Here is a 19145-nt window from a genome sequence, read left to right as displayed (position 1 = left end):
CTGAATCCCCAGATCAAACAGGATTAAAAAGAAATTTGAAAATAATACTATTTAACTAAACAAAATTCTCAATATGCCTTTTTTTTCCCACAAAAATAAGTGTTATACAGTATGGAACGATTTTTAAGGACTAACAAAGGCTGATGTGCAATAAAACACTTTTTATCAAGCATTGGAAAAAATAAGTGTTTTTTTTTTTTTCAGGTATTTGTTAAGGTAAGCCTGTCTGACTAATACTAGAGGTGAAAGCTCTCTGAATAATTAAAACCTATTTCTGAAAGATACTATTTCCATTTCCGTGGCCAATTTACACCTTCAGTGGTATCTGACAGTAGCACAGTTGTCCTGGGGTATCAATCTCGCATGATTTATGTATATCTTACAATACTAGATAGGCATTCAGAAACAATAAAATCCCAAAATGAAATCAAAATTGATATGTGGTGAAAATAACCTGATAAGTGAACAGTGGAGAGTACAAAAAAGTAATGAAAATGTACATTAAAAATGAATATCTCTTCCTTTTTCAACGGTCATTTCACTTTAGAGGTGTGTACAAAGGGATATAAATAAAGTTCAGATATGTTTTCGAGAAATGTTTACCGTAATCATATGAGTATACTGGTCACACTCGTGTATAAGATGCAGTGAAAAAATACCAATGGATTTCTGGAAAAATGCTTATACCCGTGTATTTGTAGCAGAAAAATGGGAATCTCTTGCTATGGATTGTCCATATTTAGACTAAAACTGCATGTATTTAAATTTGGAATTCTTGTGTTAATTTAATGCAACATTGCAATATCACAAAATGAATGTCAATCAATTTTTATAAACTTGCAAATTCCTTAGGGTATTTATCTCATAAAATTCACTTATCCGAATTTATGTTTGTCCGAAATTCTCTATAGTTTCTGACATGAACTCGCCTATTTTTGCTAAATCATGGTCGCTTTTTTGGCATGTTTTGCAAGTATTTAAATTGAAAAACATAAACTCGGTGTTAGCGCTTAACTACGCTCCATAAATATTGAGGCCAGCAAAAACGAAAGTACACTCTGGCATGTGGCGGTAAAATGACATATTATTAAGACTGGTTTCCATATTATTTTGAACACTACAGATCAGCGACTATGATGTTATTGGTTCAGTCTAAAATCTTGCACGCACATGTCTACAATTGCCTCCGGATATGATTAAACGGTTAATTGTTTGAAGATTGATGCCTCAGGTGTGAATTTCTCGATAAACAATGGGATTATAGACAACTACCAAAATTATGTTTGAAGACTAGAGTACTGATTTCCTGGCTAATTGATATTTCATTGCAAAATGTATGGAAACACGTTGGGGAAGTTTTACACAGGTTTCGTTAAAAACATAATGATGAGTTACAGAAATGCATTGTAAAATATATTTTAATGAAAAACAGCATTTATTTATCTAAAGCTTTTACGTGAGCTCTTAATTTTACATTTTGTACAAAATTAATTTCAGACGCTGGTTCCCGATACCGGCTGTTAGCTATGCCTGAGTCATAGGTAGTTACTCCCCTTGAATTCTCTTCAATGTAAAGGTGTCGCAGTGTAAACGTTTTTGTATTTCGTGCTCGGGTACCAGTAAATAACATACAGGTACTAAGCAGTTCTCCCTGAGTAACTTACAACTTCCACGCATTAACCAGCGGTAGAGGACAAAAGAAACCAACCAATGGGATAATTGGATTGGTATTATTAGTTTTCTCCCTTTTTGAGCCAGCCAAGCAGCTATATTTAATGCCAAACTAAACCATGTAATGCAAAAAGTGGAACAGTAATTTTTGTGTGCAAAAATGTCAACCAGAAATATTAACTTGTCAAATTAAACCTCCGTGCTTGGTGGTATTTCTCAGCGGTTTTTATATATTCATAAATGAAGCTGTCATACAGAAATATCAGAATCAGCGCTAAATGTCCAACATATATGTATCTGTCAGTCTTTCAGGCAGGTCCTGTGCAACATTGCCAAATAATTCTAAAAACAACACCTTACCAATTACATACTTGGCACATTCCAAAAGTTTTTAACTATTTGAGAATACTATTGACTATTCGAGACAATCAACTGTCGCAACTATTTCTTAACTTGTAACTCATTCTGTATAAAACTGACAAGACAATTCTGTATCTAAAATATGTTTGAAATACGTGTTCAACACTGTTTGGTAATGAACATATAACAGCATGTAAGATTATCAGTTCTGCAGCGAATGACGACATCACTAAAATACTTGTGAAAGAAAACAATAATCAGATGCATTATTCTCTACATAACAAATTGATGACTTTTATCTTTTCTCTGTGATTTTTTTTTTCTAATTTCATCTATTTTTCCTGAGCATTTCTTTTATGCAATATTCACTTGCCTCTTATTTCTACGAGCCATTATAACATTATTGAACAACAAAAAAACCCCTGAAAATTGAAAAAAAATTGTTCATCATGCAGTAAGCCAGCGCTAAGGAAACCGTAAAATGTGCTTTTCATTAAAATGACACATTGTAAGTGCCATTTCAAATATACATCAACAATGAATTATTCTGATAAAATTAGGAGAAGAAAATGATAAGAGCGTTTGCAGTATCTAGATTTTAGGCTTTGGCAGGCCCCTAAATCACGGCTGACAGATGCCGCTGACATTGGGAAGGGGAAACAGGCATGTCTGAAATAGTTTGATCCCCAAGATGCATTTCCTTGACATGAATTACACCCCCTCAATCAGAATATGCAGAAATGCACTTACTGAAAAATGTGAGATTTTTTTCTACAGAAATTTCTTGCAACTTCAAATTTCCAACTTATAATGCTGTAGATGAGGGTAAAAGCGGTATTAATTATTATACAGGGTATCTAATGATACCATCAAAGTATTGGCAAAGGCATACCACCTGACCCATCACTGATAAACAAATTCAAAACAAAGATACCATTAGCACTTTTCATGTGCCCCCCCCCCCTCCCCACACACACAGGGAACTAATTTTTTTTTGTAGATTTTGTGGTTGTATTATTCCACGAAATTAAATCTCAAAGAAAAAAGAAAATTCTAATAATATGTTTTCTTAATACAAAATTTCATGCCAACTAAATTCAGTAATTTTACACTATATGGCCGATAACTATATACAACTTCGAAATATACATGTTATTTCATTTTCTATGTCAAAGTTTAGTACTAGTCCCCTTATTGATTAACAGCACTGATCTTAAACTTGTAGGTATGTCTGCAGTTTAATCATGTCCTGGTCTGTTATAATTTCCATCATCTATTAGTTCTGCCATCTGGAATTGTTTTCTATCCAGATGTAGAAATCTTGTAGAAATTTGATAAAAATAATAAAGATCCATTACTGATGGACCACAATCAATTAAAGATTGGAGGGTTTGTATGGGTAGAAGATTACTTCTATAAACACTGGCCACACTCCTCCACATTTGATCCTTTAATTGGTCTATAATTACTTCCATGCTTTTCAAACATTACAGTTTTAGACCTATGCCATGTTTTCTCCTCCAAGTAACTGGAACCATGATGATTCTGTGCACCTAACGCAAGGGGAGCTGCCATTAATATTACAGAAAGGCTCACAGTCAATAAAATGTTTGTATTTTTTGCTCTGAGGAAAACTGAGAATTTTGAAGTTTTCACTGGCAATTTGACCATTTTGTAGAATTAAAGGGTAAGGAAAGCCTGTCATTAAGTCAATTCTATATGAAAGCGCCATCATCAAGCCTTTCATAACGCTGAAAGAATTTTTAAAATTGGACCACTATTGAAAAAGATATGGTAGTTTGAAGTTTAAGATAATGGCTGATCATGGAGGCTGCCATTTTAGTGTGTTTATACTGCTGAATTCTTTATTTAGCAAAAAATCTTGTAGACAGATTAATTTTCATATGTTTCTTGTGTGTAAGATGTAAGACAAGATAATTTCTTTCATTATAGCTAGAAAAATTAGAGGAATAATTTTACAGAAATAAGTAAATACAGTTCAAATGTGTATCTAAAAATCTAATTAATCCACCATTTTTTTTGTTGTCATGGAAACAAAATGGTCACCAATTTGACCAAATATTTAAATGCTCATAACTTTCTCATTTTTTACTCCAATTTTGAAAATTCTTTCACTTCTTTAAATGATTTAAGAAATCCAAGCTGACTTTAGTCTGTCCTGTTAAATTTATTACTAATTGTCTCTTTTTAAGTCCCTTTAATCTATTTAATCAAATTTTTCATTTTCCTTCAATCTATTTCATTAAATTCATAATTTATGATTACCTTTAGTATATTATATCAAATTTACACTTCTTATTACCTCCCTTTATTACATTTAATTTGGAAATAACAATTTTTCCTGTAAGTTGTTTTGGTTATACATATAGAAAAGGATTTTTATTCACCACTTGGAAAACAGTGTAACTGTTAATCTCCAAGTAGTTGAAAGGTAAAAGCATTATAGTGCATAGTAACTGAAAACATGGATTCTTTTAATATTCCCACATTCTTCAAGACATTTTTGGTGGAAATTCTGTAATTTTGAAATCAGGTTCTGGTTGTTTTTTTCACATTTGAACTCAGTGCTAGGTTTTCTGTCTAAAATATCTGTAGAAATCTCATACATTTATACTGAAGTTTTACAAATTGCAGCACCACTATATCAATATTTCACACTACTAAAGCAGAAATCGATGAATTTAAATGTTTGAGGGAAAGACGTTGATCTAACTTTAACTAAAAACTGCAGACAGGGGCGCCTAATATTATATAAATGAAAACCAATCTTTTCATTCTTTTGTTTTACAAATTAAGAACAATGTTATGGTATACAGGATATTTGTTTCATCAATAGTACATCATGACTCAGCTGGGTAGCCACTGGTATAAATTAGTAGTGAAAGATAAGTCAGTCTCACATGTAACATAGATTTCAAGTCTTTTCATGAGTTTTTTGGTTCATTGGTAAATTTTACCCAAATTGTAGTTCTGTACTGGTGAAAAATATATTGAAATCAAACTAAGTGTTAACGCATTATACATGCCAACAATTTATGATAGAAATATAATTACAATTTCTGAACTATAGAGTAATATTACCATACATTAATATTCCCATCGTTTTAAGTACCTGCTTTTATTTGTAAACCCTTATCAAGTTTTGCCACTGATTAACAAGCTCATTTTTTACATTAACATTTGGAGTAATTTAAGCAAGCAAAACTGCCACCGAATAAAATGAACATTTTATTATTCAATTATGGGCTATCAAAATACAAGGGGGGTATTCGATCTACTCCTTACCATGGAAAAAAATGGCGGCCAAAACTGAAAACGTGAGTTTTTCTTACTTTTTTGCTTTTTCAAGGATATCTAGACAATAACACATGTCTATCAACCTGCTCCACTGTTTTCTCTATCTACCGGTACCTTTCCCTTTGGAAACAGCACTTTAGTTTGTCTGGAATGCTGGTCATGAGATTTGAATCGATGGAAAATCCTCCGGTAAACACGGGATAAGGAATAGTGCGACTTGCAAAAATGGTCTTTTTTACCTAATATACTGCAGGTTGTAAGCTATTTTTCTGATTTGAAGGAATATTTCCACATACTTATCTAATACTGTTAGTTTTGCGCAGATCATTGTTCGTATTTTCACAAAAACACAATTTTTGTCCGATGGTAAGGAATAGTGTGCGAAAATTAGAGGATAAGGTGCAGTGCAATTTTTTCAAAGGGATTTTACAGTTTTCTCACATCGTTTCTGAAATAACCAGTAGCCATTTCTCTACCATGTAATAATTAAAGAGGTCTGAATCATGATCCTGGCTGTTAAACTACACTTATACTGTAGGTGAACCATAGTGTAAACCCTCCTATCGTTAAAAGTCGTTAATGACGAACAATCGAGTGTTCCTTATCGTGCTCGTTTAAAAATAGGCCCCAGAAGCAAATTAAACATACTATAATGCCAATGAATATGTGTTTATACTTGTTACCTAATGTCAATTGGATTTATCAGATCCATAATCCAAAAAAAATGTACTAAAGACAATTTAAAATAATACATACGTTACTGACGCCATGCGCAATTTTTATACAAAAATTCACAACGCTTGACCGCTTTTATAGTTAATGACGGATTTTTTAGTAAATGCAAAGAATACATATTCCCTAATTATTAATAACTGCATCATAATGTGTATGTTTGTGTTTTTACGATTCCTAAACAATAAAACAGATATGACGCCGATGAAGGAATACTTAGGTTATGGATCTATCATACTATGAATATATGAGCTTGACATACAAAGAATAGCGTTTTGGTGTCTTTAAAGGTTATTTCTAGTTTTGTTTCAATAACATGTTATAACATTTGATACAAGATATACTTAGTAGTGATATATTTTTCACATAAACTTTCCTTATGTTAAGATTCCACTTTCGATGATACAAACGTTACCTTTATTCTAAGACATTGAAAATCACAGCAATTCATGTTGAACTGAGAGTAGTTTTTTCACGCCAAAACAGTGCATGCATTTTCAATAAATCTATTATGAAGCAGAGGTCCTTCTTAATTTAAATGGCATAAGAAATGGCAAAATGATATGTGATCGATACAAACATTACTAAAATAACATAAACAAATAAGTGTCACTCAGTTTTAATTGACAGTGTCATCAGTTTGTATCGTCTACGTCATAAGATGCAGATTTCACACATTTAAAGTTGCATATTTGTCCTTGAAGACGTGTTTTCTTTTTATGAAAATGTTCAATGGGCTCCGCTGGTAATGTTCGGTTTAAATAGGAAGCTAATTTGATATATCTTAAAGTAAAACCTATTTGTGATTATATGACAATTACATTTTGTTTCAGTTATATTTATGTTGTTATAAATATTGAGTACGCCATAAACACAGTACAAACATTGATACATACGTTACGTATGGTAACGTATGTATCCTTTCATACTTGATATCTTACTGACAGTCCATTTTATACAACATGAGGCTTCTTTATTTTTTGAAGTCAAGGTTCCAAGATAAAACGCTCAGGCATTAAATAATTTGCTGAAAAGTTTTGTTTTTATCACTATTTTTGTTTAAAACATGTCATGCAAATTCTATTTTTAAAATCTGAAAATATATGCTTTAATATTAATTTCTTGTTAAAAAGGTTTATTTACAGAATTGGTCGTATGTCATAAAGATACATGTTTGACATTTTTAAATACAAAATGAATGGAAACAGCATACCCGTGGTACCCATAGCACAGGATCGGTAACGTATGTATCAATACATATGTTATTGGTGTATGTGTGCGTATATCAGTAATAATAACTCACTGTTGACTTGTGGCGGGTTGCACATCAGGTTAACATTATTATAAAATCGAGGGCTGAAGTCTGAAAGGTGTATCGTGAACGTGAGAAGGCTAAAGGCAGTGCAATCCTTTAAAAAGAGAGAATCAGACAGTGAAACTATTAACCCCGTGCTAATTAAATCCTTGGGCAAACAGAAAAGGGAGGAGAGAGAATAAGAAAAACAAAATGAGAAACAGACTTTGAGACTTCGAAAAAAAAAACAGTACTTTTTCACAAGAAATGTATAATGTCATAATATGACATTATACATTCCCTGTGAAAATGTACCATGTTTCTTTCGGAGTTTCGAGAGTCTGTTTCTTAGTTTGTTGAATAGGCTTTGGTTGTTGGAGCGCAGGCTTAACCGAAAAGATAGTGTTTGTAGTTTTTACTAAGAACGTATGCCACCTTATATTACTTTGTTTTCGTTTCTATTAAAATTGATACCTTAAAACGAATCGCTGCCGTAGAACTGGTAACTAAAAGGTAAAAGAGCTACCTTGAATTACTGTTAAGGTAAAAATCTGCAAGTAAAAGGGCATAAAATTTTGTTCCAACCGTGATATATCTTGAAATATTTTTTACAAGACTGATGATATATTTGAAAAAGTCTTTACAGTAAAGACAGACTTAATAAAACTGTTAACTCTCTGAATGAAATTTTATATGTAGAATTGTCGGTTTGTGTTGGTGCTTGGTTCATGAATGTGGTTGTACTCAAATAAAATTATCTTTTCTTCATTTTTTGGAAAAGTTCTGACACGTTGACTTGTGATTACATTTAATTTTCAATATTTGAATAAGTACTTTTTCTTCGTGCATTTCATTTTATACAGCTTAATGTTGTGTGATTCATGGATCCAATGACAAAAGCGCTTGTTATAAGGGCTGTCACCTTATAAATATACAAGAGAACGAGATTATCAAAGCTGTCTATACGAATAATTAATTTGACAATCGTAAGAAATAATTGATTTGAATAAATAAGTATTTGTGCTTTTGATTTACAATGGTTGGCTTCAATTTGATGGCAATCTTGAACACGAACTTTGGTGCCCGAAAATGAATTTATTCGTTATTCTTAACTTGGGATACATACGTTACCATCAGCATATTTCTGATCAGATGGTAACCAAGATTGTAAAGTCATATTGTGCATAAGATTATGCTAATAATATGTCAACGGTTTTACTACAAAGGTATAACCACAATATTTGTTGTTAAAAAGTATTATTGTAAAATAAAATTAATTAAATTAATTAAAGTTGCATGTTTTATGTTTTGACAAGTTTGATACGTGTTATTGTTGACTGACATAAATGTTTCCAAGAAAAGCTTGATAATTAAATGCACTTAAATTCGTGGTAAAAGATACATAATGTTGGTAAATAACAATCATATTTGCCACATATTAAGCCATTACTTGAATGTATCTTTTCTCATACCCAGGTAATTCAGTGCAATGATACTTACGTTACTTTGTAGTGCAGCTTAAGATACAAGCAGGACACATAAAATATTCAAATTGCTCTTCCAAATGTATATGTTAATGGCATCGTAAGAGTATATCTATGATTTTATGAGCTAATTATGTTTGCGATTTGCCTTTTGTCAATGTTTAAATATGTTTTGTAACAGTTAAATGTCTGTTCAATAATCTACTAGCGAACTTGCGAGGTAATATTCTTAATAACTCTAAGTCAACGTTAACTTATAATGTAAGAGTTAACCATAATTATGAAAAGTCATATACATAGTTATAGCTTCAGCCACGAATGATTTCTTGTGTTTATGTATCCATAAAGTCGTGAATTAGTGCGCCTAAATGTCGCATAACGTATGTATCTTAACGCAAAATTACAAAGAAGAGCGGTATACTTCAACAATGCATAACACCTAAACAAGTTAAGTGGTGTTGCTGATTTTTCACTATCTTTAGTAGCACACTTTGTATTTAAGTAGGTTTAACTTTTAATGGTTTCTTAAGACAAAAAAAAATATTTCAACATTTTTGTAAGGCAATTGCTTGTTATTAACGACTTTGGCGCTATACCAAATAGAAATTTATTGATACTTAAATGTTGGCGAGGGATACTATATTAAATACTTGCTAAACATTTGGCTTTCAGTACATCACGTGTCTGATAGACAGGCGGATACCTTTTAAATCTTACTACATTTAGCAAGAGATAGTTATAAATGATCACCAAAATATTATTGTAACAGACTTTTACTTGATTGTCTCTGAAAAGAGCGAAGAAAAAAGTTGCTTGAAGAAGTGAACTGCACCTTATCCTCTTATTTTCGTACACTGTTCCTTACCATCAGACAAAAAACTGTGTAATTTAAAATTACGACTTTAATCGGCTCCAGACTAACCATGATGGAAATATATATTGAATTTTTTCTTCTAATCAGAAAAATAGCTCACAACTATTTGAATTGTAAGGAAAAAGACCATTTTGCTAATCGCACTATTCCTTATCCCGTGTTTACCGAAGGATTTTCCATCGATTCAAATCCCATGACCAGCATTCCAGACAAAATACAGCACTGTTTCCAATGTTAAAGGTACCGATAGATAGAGAAAACAGTGGAGCAGGTTGATAGCCATGTGTCATGGTCTAGAAATCCTTGAAAAAGATAAAAAGTACGAAAAACTCACATTTTCAGTTTTTGGCCGCCATTTTGTTTTGGTGGTAAGGAGTAGATCGAATACCCCCCTTGAATAATATAGGCCTAAAATTACAGCAGCAATGAAATTTGACACATATGTCATAAATAATAACTCCTACAATTACTACAATGGCATTTTGATCACCTTAAGTATGTAAATGGGATTTAAATACGTAGGAATAAAACACATCCATGAGAAATACTTACAGAATATGTTTTGCTATGTAAAGGCAATTGTGATACTGGTGTAAACATGGTGATACATACGTACTGACAGAAAGAATTAACATCTTAAAATTTTATTTAAGCCGTGCCATGAGAAAACCAACATAGTGGCTTTGCGACCAGCATGGATCCTGATAGGATCCAGTTTCACAGTTTCTCTAATTGTAATAGACTTTGACCAGACTGCGCAGATGCGCAGGCTGGTCTGGATCCATGCTGGTTGCAAAGCCACTGTTGGTTTTCTCATGGCGCGGCTGATTTGTTTATCAAATCTAAAGCTGTCTAGTAGACTGTATATCTTAAAAATTATAAATCATTATGGTTACATCTTTGTCTTATATTTCAGGAGGGTGACAGCAGCATTGGTTTGCCAACAACAGAATATCAAACAGTGTGACATACCACAACAACAGTCAGCTTATAAATCTTGTTGTGCATGATTGTATATTTTCCTCAAATCATAAAACCTGGAACTGTCACCAAGTGATGCTGAGGACCCATATGACTCGGTGACCGTACATCATTACAATTACTAATTACCGGTATCCAAATTCCATACTTGAAACACTGGATTAATTTATATGAAATCATGGTCTACAATATGAACCTAAATTAATTTTATTTGACTTACACTCTGGAGAAAATCATCATTTAATACAAAACCCTGAATATTTTTTCCGAGAGTTAATACGGGGCTCGTAAATCATTTCTTTGCTATCAGCATTTGTGTTATGACAAAGGAATTTTATTTTTCAGTTTTATTTCAGAATCTTAGGGTATAAACTTCCAGAATGAATGATTATATGAAATACGATCGAGATAAATTACTCCGCTTTGCGTCATTTCACCATATTTAGATCACGCATCTTTGAGGCATTTTTTTTTCTTTTGCAAGCAAAACAGGGAAAAGGAAGGCAAATCTCGGACTGCATGCATAATTCATGTCTCAGTGATTCACTTTCAATAAATTTTAGATGTTAACAATACTGTTTAATTATTGTCACATGATAATCTTTTCATAACCTTTTAAAAACTGTCATGTTATGCAAAATGTATTAAAATACCTAAGGGTGTAATGTAACACTGAGAAATGAGACCAGTCTAAAATCTCAAGTATCTTGACTGACTGCATGAACGCACGTTCCTCAAATTGACCAATGGCATGCTTGCGTTTGGAGACTCAGGTCCCTTTTATAACCAATGCAGCAGTACACATTCAATAACCTGTTCAGTGACATTTCTGTTATTTACAGTGTAAATTACAATAGCATGATCTCCTAACCTAAAAACTGTCAATAATTTCTTCCATTTGAATAAAACTAATTTTAATAAAAAAATAAATTATCAAAACTTTTTACATGAATTTTGGGATTAAAATTAAATAAGGAAATTTGTGTATAAGAAAAAGATATATGAAAATGTAGTACGTTTGTCTTCTGTTGAAAACAATAACAATAGAATTTCTGAGCAAAGACACCGATGGAACTTGTCAAAACATGATTTGCTGACATCGACCACAGTATTTTTTTCTCTAAGTCATAAATTATTCTTCTCCCAAAAGACACATAACTGTGTATTTCCATTTTTTTTCCCATTCCCACTTGACTTATTATATTCTACTGTTCAGCTGGAAAACGTGTCAATGAAATTAGAACTTCGGGACAAGTATGAAGTTTCCAAAGCTAGATGTCACACCTCGTCACCCTGTGTGAGGTGTGTGTGTGTGTGTATTTGTAGCAATAAATTGATTAGAACCAATGGGAATTAGACATCTACGACCTTATACAGAAAATAACCTAAACAAACTTCATTCAGAATTTCAGACAGTAATTTTTAGTCAAAACACACTCCCAGACAAAACCCCACTAAGGCTACAGATTCAAAATCCTACCATTTTATCTTTCTAAAAAATAGCTATACTGATTCAAATTTACAGAAAAACAGGAAAATGGTCTAATTACCTTTTATCCATAAGACATCAGACATATTTTTTCTCATTACGTTTGATCTACCAGACAGGCAAAACATGAAAAACAAAAATGGAGCAGACGACAATTTACTTACAATCAGGTTTCTGGTTGTCTCCGAGGACTGAACTAAACACATCCATATCTTTTGTTTTACATAAATACTCTCTTCTGATGATTCAAATAAATATGAATATAATCTGCTAACATGTATTTAGAATTCCATGTCATCCTAAAGACATTATTTCTCACAAGCTTAAAGCTACACTGATTTAGCATTTACAAGCATGTAATGTCTTTATAAAATGTGCTTTCAGATTGTTTATCTTTTAAAATCAAACTGTTCATAATCACTTATAAAATCTATTCTCTTACAAAATTGCAAAAGGTGGTCACTTATGTTTAGATTACATTCAAATATGTTTGAATTTAGTATTTAAGTAAACAGTGTCACTAAAAATTAGTCCATTCAACTGAAAATTCTTGTCTAGCTTAACTTTCCTGTCTCTCATCCAAACCTGTTCATTTTAAACCGTAAAACCAACAACTTCGTATTAAAACTCATGAAAGCATTCTCTCCAAGCATAAAAACATGACCAGTACAATTGATCCCACGATTTGATGCATAAAAGATAAGCTACAATATTTCTACGAAGATTTTCATTCACTGTATTGATTAGACTTGAATTCAGTCTCAACGTCCCGCCAAGACCTCTCTTGTTACATAATGGCTTCCTCCAACATTTTCTACGGCAAAATACAGTCAAACATTCATATAAATCTCGTGAAAATAATCATCCTTTTCCACAGAAAAACTGTTGCATTCATATGCAAATGAGAAAATGAGGCGCAAGTTTGTATCCCAGAAACACTGAATCATAGTAACCTTCAAATATACGAAACTGTTATATAGATATCCATCAGTTTGGCAATTTGTTTGTCCGAATAAGAATGCCTGGAATAGAATAGCAGAATTACTGTTCACCAACACCACGATATTCACATAATTTGTCAAATGTCATTACCCTCATGCTTCCTTTAAATGTTTCTCTACAAAATCCAGAGATGCTAATATTCCCCTATAGTTTGTAAAAGATTGTTATTGTGCAACAGACCTCCATGTATTTTTTTTTATTGTCAGTGCAAGGTCTCCCAGACTCTCTTACTGTGCAGAAATGCTCAATTTAAAATTAATTGGAAAGCATCACTTCAATTAAAGTCCAATCACAGAGTGTAAGTCTGTTTCGCGATTGGAGAAAACTTTCTAAAACTTTCCGATTTTAAAATCTAAACTTCTACGATTTATTCCATTGCCATAAGCCTCTCAGCAACTGATAAGCCCACTCAGCTTTTTCTGACTGTTACACAGTAGAAATGAGCTCCCGACAATCAAGATAACCCCATCACACATGCCATCATGGTTCTGGTTGGCCGCTCTGGTATTTTCTCTGCTTAATTTCCGACAAAACATAAACTCACACAACAGATATAACTGACAATCATTTACCAATTGTCTGGCCATTTCTAATTTTTCCTAGTTAGTTACCAACCTAAATCAAGAAAGTTATTTTAACACCATCTGACCCCTGTAATAATTAGGTCATAAATTTATGTAACAATAAAATTTATAGACAATTTTCATTTTTAAATATATCTTAATTTACATGTATATTATATAGATAAAATGTATAAATTTAAAAGCATTTTTTCCAGCTTCTGACATGCCTAAAAATCACATTATAGTGTTTAACTGTAATTATTCATTATATTTTGCATTGTCAAAATAAGAAAGAATGATGTCATATGACACATACCCTCTGAAAATGCATGACAGAATAAAACACAAAGTCAAAAAAGGGACAAATGCAAAAAAAATCTGACATGAAAGTTTTGACAATATATGCAAGTCCACTTCAAGCTGATGAGGATACCAAGTTCTGTTTGTGTAGGAGGAGTTGAGCAAACAATGTGCAGATGCACATGTAATAATTATGTAATAATTATGGCTAAGTCCAAAAAGGGGCATAACTCAAAAAATAATAATCAGACATGAAAGTCATGATAATAATGTGCATGCCTACATGTTTATAATGTTTAGTTAGTTTTATTTGAATTTGATGAATGAAGTGCACAAAGTGCAATATGGCCAAGTTCAAAAATGGGGCATATACTAAGTTTTATTTGAATTGGATGAGAAATGTACAAGGAGTGGAGTGCACAATGCACATAAATTATGTAGTTGTAATAATGGTCGAGTTCAAAAAAGGGGCATAACTCAAAAAATAATAATTGGATCTTCAAGAAAAGTCCAGAAAATATGCCTTATTTTCACTTAGTGTTAATCACAAAATTTATACCAAGTTTCATAATGAATAATAGATAGAAACTGTAGGAGTTAAATGGCAAAGTCCAAAAACAGAGCATAACTCAAAACAATAATTGGACATGAAAGTCCTGAAAATTATGTGCATGTCCACTTCATGTTGATTATGTATACAAAGTTTCATTTGAATTTGATGAAGACTGTAGGAGGAATCAACAAAGTTTGAAAGACAGATTGAATGATGGACAGGTGCATAAAAAAACATACACTTTAAAATTTGTGCTGCAAAAAAATCTCTGTCTCTCTCTTGCATATTTCTGCAAGATGAAAAATTAAGTCTAGAGAAAAAATATTATTAAAGGAGGAGGTGAAGGTATAAATCTTTACCTTAAACATCTTCATAATTATGCCAAACAGTTCATAACTGAATAATGTAGACCCATAAGTTATGGCTGAGTACCAGAGTAAAGAGCTTATGACCAAAAGTTTTCTCAATGCTGAAAGATTTATGACTTTATGTAAAGTTATAAGCAGTGAATGATAGTTCTAGGCCATATGGGATTTGTCAAAACCTCCAAAAAAATGGTAGATGTTTTAGTTATCGAGTCTGCATCTTCTGTAACTTGAAATCTGATGGAAGTGATATCCCATACAGAAAACATATAAATCTGATTGTGCTGAAACATTCAGATTGCACAACCCATCCACATAAACAATTTTGTCAAATTTTTTATAACCAATTGGCTGGAACCTCCATTTCCTGCTCCTAGAAACATCAATTTTTCATACTTACCACATTCAGTGTAATAAAGTACTGCCTTGAATATAAGAGATACACTGTTTATAATGGCTCCCTGCTTTATAAGACATACAGTTTCCTTAAAATATGTTTCTGTATCATTTCAACCTCTTTTTGTGACTTCTTATTTGACATTATTACTTGTCATATCAAGTTTTCATCATTCTATCTCTATCTGGAGACCACTTTTTATAATGAACTCTTGTCTTATATGACTTAGTATTTTCTTTAAATTCTGACTCCAACCTGTTTATAGTGACTTACTGTTCAAAGAGTCCTTATCTTGTTCCAACTCTAAATTTCAACCTTAATTCAGTGAACATTAAAAATTTTCTGACCCACACACACTAAATTCCTTTCTAATTTGGACCTGTATATCATGACTTCCTGTCTGATAAAACAGATTTAAATACAGATGAAACAATGCAAACTGGCAATTATCATCCAGGTAGAGAGGTTTTACTGTAACTTGGTTTTGCATCAAACAGAGACAATGTTCTTACTCTGCATCCCCTTTCCAGTTTACTGGATTTTTCAGAATGATATAATAGCAATTTTGTGTCTACTAGACAGACTGCAATTATGGCATGTAAGACTTGCTCTATTAAAACTCTGAAACTGATAGCTGCCTGGCATTTACGATTTTCAATTTACTTTCTAAAGAGACTTTTGTGATAGTATTAGAATATTCTAATTTTGAATTTATTGCCTTCTGCATCAATCAATTAGTCAAGCCGGTCTATTAAACTCATATATTCATTTGTATTAATGGCTCTCAGAAGGCATTCATATCTGTAGATATATGAAGCCATTTTGAAAAAATGACACTTGAAAATGAAAAGGACTTGAAATTCATTAGGCAAATGTCTCTATCAGTGAGTGTCTGCAATTAGTGATAGTGAAAATAAAATGCTGGAAAACTGATTAATGCATCAAACACGCATTTGATGAAAATGTATTACTTTGCTTCAACTTGGCTGAAGGTCAAACATTGAGCTAAACTGTTTCCTTTAAAACAGTATGACCATATTTCAAATATTTGTTTATGTCCCACAGGGATTTGAATTTCATGTTTCATTTAAATTGCAAGACAATGAAATTCTGGGTTGTTAGGCACAATCTAACGGACTGCACATGCATGGTTCATGTTTCATAGCAGACAAAAATTAATTTCGAAATGGTTAACTTTCATGATTATACATTTAGAAAAACAACTTCCTTCTGGATTACGAGGGCAAAAATATATAAAGGGAGGTAATAAAAATACAAAATCTAACAGATCGGTCATTCTGCTTAATGAAAATTGAAAATCAGTTTAAGAATAACAAGGAAATCACTGTCAAAGTTGAAAGATACTTATAAATCAATACAATTTATGTCTAAAGTCTCATTTTCTTTTCTTTTTTTGTGAAGCAGTATTTTACTGCATTGAAGAATCAGTTGTATAAATACAGATATTTACATCAGGCTTTTTTTTTAATATAAATATGGGTGTGTGCATGTAATATCTTGGAAGAACAAGTTATATTCAGGTATGAAAAAATATATATCTCATACAAAATGATATGAAGTTAGATATGATAGCTGATAACAATAGCTGCTATCTCTAATCAGAAATCTACAAGGTATAGCTACATACCATAGTCACCTTGGTCTGTCTGAATCTAATATGATTCTTCTATAAAATCCATTTTTATTGAAAACCTTTTTTCTCTTTTAAAGAAGGCAATTATATCAATCAAATCTTGTGTGCAGTGATATTCAAAATGCAGACAAAACTTTCAGAAAAAAATAATCATCAAATCCGATAAAGATCTGTTTGTCTGTTTTAAATTTCCAACTGAACTTTTTGGGTTTATTGAATAGTGACCTAGTTTGCAAGTATTCTTAGAGTAAATTCTAGCATTTACTTGCTTTCCACATGTATTTGACAACTACCCCACATGAGAAAGAACAACAAATTACTTTATATTATATGTCTTTTATGAGAGAGGAAAACATTACTTTATTGTTTTAGTCAAATCTTCATCAAAATTATTTGTCACCTCCAGTCTCACGCTCAGAACAGGCTTATTAGTTTAAGGTAAAATTGTTAACAGTTCATAATGGCAATTTGCATAGTTAAGATAGATCTTCTACACAAAAATAACAGTGCAAATTATAAAGATTTTCTAAGTAAAAACTTTGGCTGAATCATCAATGTTTTTGTGAAAAGGAGTGCTTGATTTATGTTATTTTAACATTAATAGAGAAAACTTACTTTTGTCTTAATGTTTTAAAAAGTTTGACTTATTTTACAACCTGCCAATTGGAAAGAGTGTTTGTGAAACATTAGGAGAAAAGAATAATCGTAAATTTAAACAAATCAAGCCATATCAAAAAACATTTTTCAGCATCATGATAAACTAATTATTATTTCCTTCTATTTTACTACAGAAAATGGACAAAGTGACTCCGAATGCCGCCAATGCACAGCCAACAACCATTCGTGATAGAACACAGAAGGCACGTAATCACGTACACTAGCCTACAAGGCTCCTTATTACACTGATTCATACAGTTACATCAATCCTGCATGAAATGCGATCCTAATAATACCCTTAACTTCCCTTTTCATTAGCCAAATCATATGAAAAATCTAATAAATCTTATAAAAACTGCAATAAATCACACATTTTTTTGACAATTAACGGCCAAGAAGTAAAAATATCTCTCAAAAGAAAACCAGAAACTCAAACCATATTCAGAAACAAAATACTAGTTCAAAGAATTTCAGATTTTGATATTAACAAAATCAATTTATCATTCTCAAACTAAAAATGACAACATCTTATTTTACAAAATTTTACCTATTAAAGTTCTTTCTTTGAGTTTGTGTATTCTTTTTCCTTCAAAACAAAACTCAGAAATTCTGCCTCTTTATGGAAAACTTTCTTAACTTATAATAGACTGTAGGAATTAACCTTAAATAAGACAGGTCTTTTTTTCACCCTCTAAATTTCCTTACACCTTTTCTTTGACTCTCTAAATTCCACTTGACATTCAGTCTCTTTCACTATGTTTTAACTTGACTATAAATGGTATAGTGTGTCATGTCCTGTCGTGTTGTGTTGTAGTGCACTGTTAAACTATATGACTTCTATATGTTATCTCAATGTGCATACAAAACGGACCAATATAAAAGTGCAAGTTATATTTAAAACATTAACAGCACTGGGAATAAAGTTTCAAATGCAAAGGGACAGGGAGTGATAAAAAGTGAGGAAATCCTCATGTGACAAAGGCTGCCTAATTTATTGCCATATGCCACCGACCCAAAAATAATCTGTCGGTTCCAGCATTTTCCTTTGTTTCTTTCCAAACAGACATGTTTTCGTATCAAATTTTCTTTTCCCAATGAAAATAAATGGTTCACATTACAAAAATTCATTTCAAAAGTCAAACCAGTAATAGAAATAATTATAGGTTTTTGGAGGCAATCGATAACATAAAGTGACGTTTGCCGCGAACACGTTGTTCTTTATTGTTGGATTTTTGTTCTAAGTCAGTTAAAGAATCTTAATTGCTGTAAACCATTTTTACAAAACATTCAACAAAACTGAGTAACATACTTCAGGCACTGTTCAAATGAACATTAATTTCATCTTTTAAGGCCAAAGTGTTTTTACAATTAGTTTTTAAAATGATGCAATAAAAACAAGATAAACTAGAAAAATTTCACCAGTTTACAATGTTTCAGTAATGAGGTAATTA

General features: G+C 31.9%; 1 protein-coding gene across 7 annotated transcripts in view; it reads right to left on the bottom strand.

Annotated features, from left to right (window-relative positions):
* LOC123525372 (inactive tyrosine-protein kinase transmembrane receptor ROR1-like) overlaps positions 1 to 19145 on the bottom strand; it is a 211851-nt gene that overhangs the window by 18245 nt on the left and 174461 nt on the right. The window contains exon 1 of one of the 7 annotated variants that reach the window (XM_045304370.2): positions 12368 to 13595. The exons of the other annotated variants lie outside the window; for them this stretch is intronic. Within the exon in view, the coding sequence (XP_045160305.1) occupies positions 12368 to 12413 (46 nt within the window). The 5' untranslated portion in view covers positions 12414 to 13595. Of the gene's footprint in view, positions 1 to 12367; positions 13596 to 19145 lie in introns of those variants that run through there. 7 annotated transcript variants of the gene reach the window in all.

Source organism: Mercenaria mercenaria, chromosome 3 (genome assembly GCF_021730395.1).
Source record: "Mercenaria mercenaria strain notata chromosome 3, MADL_Memer_1, whole genome shotgun sequence".
In the NCBI taxonomy this organism is placed as follows: Eukaryota; Metazoa; Mollusca; class Bivalvia; order Venerida; family Veneridae; genus Mercenaria; species Mercenaria mercenaria.
The sequence above is the reverse complement of the archived record's forward strand: the minus strand, read 5'-3'. Positions and strand labels throughout refer to the sequence as shown.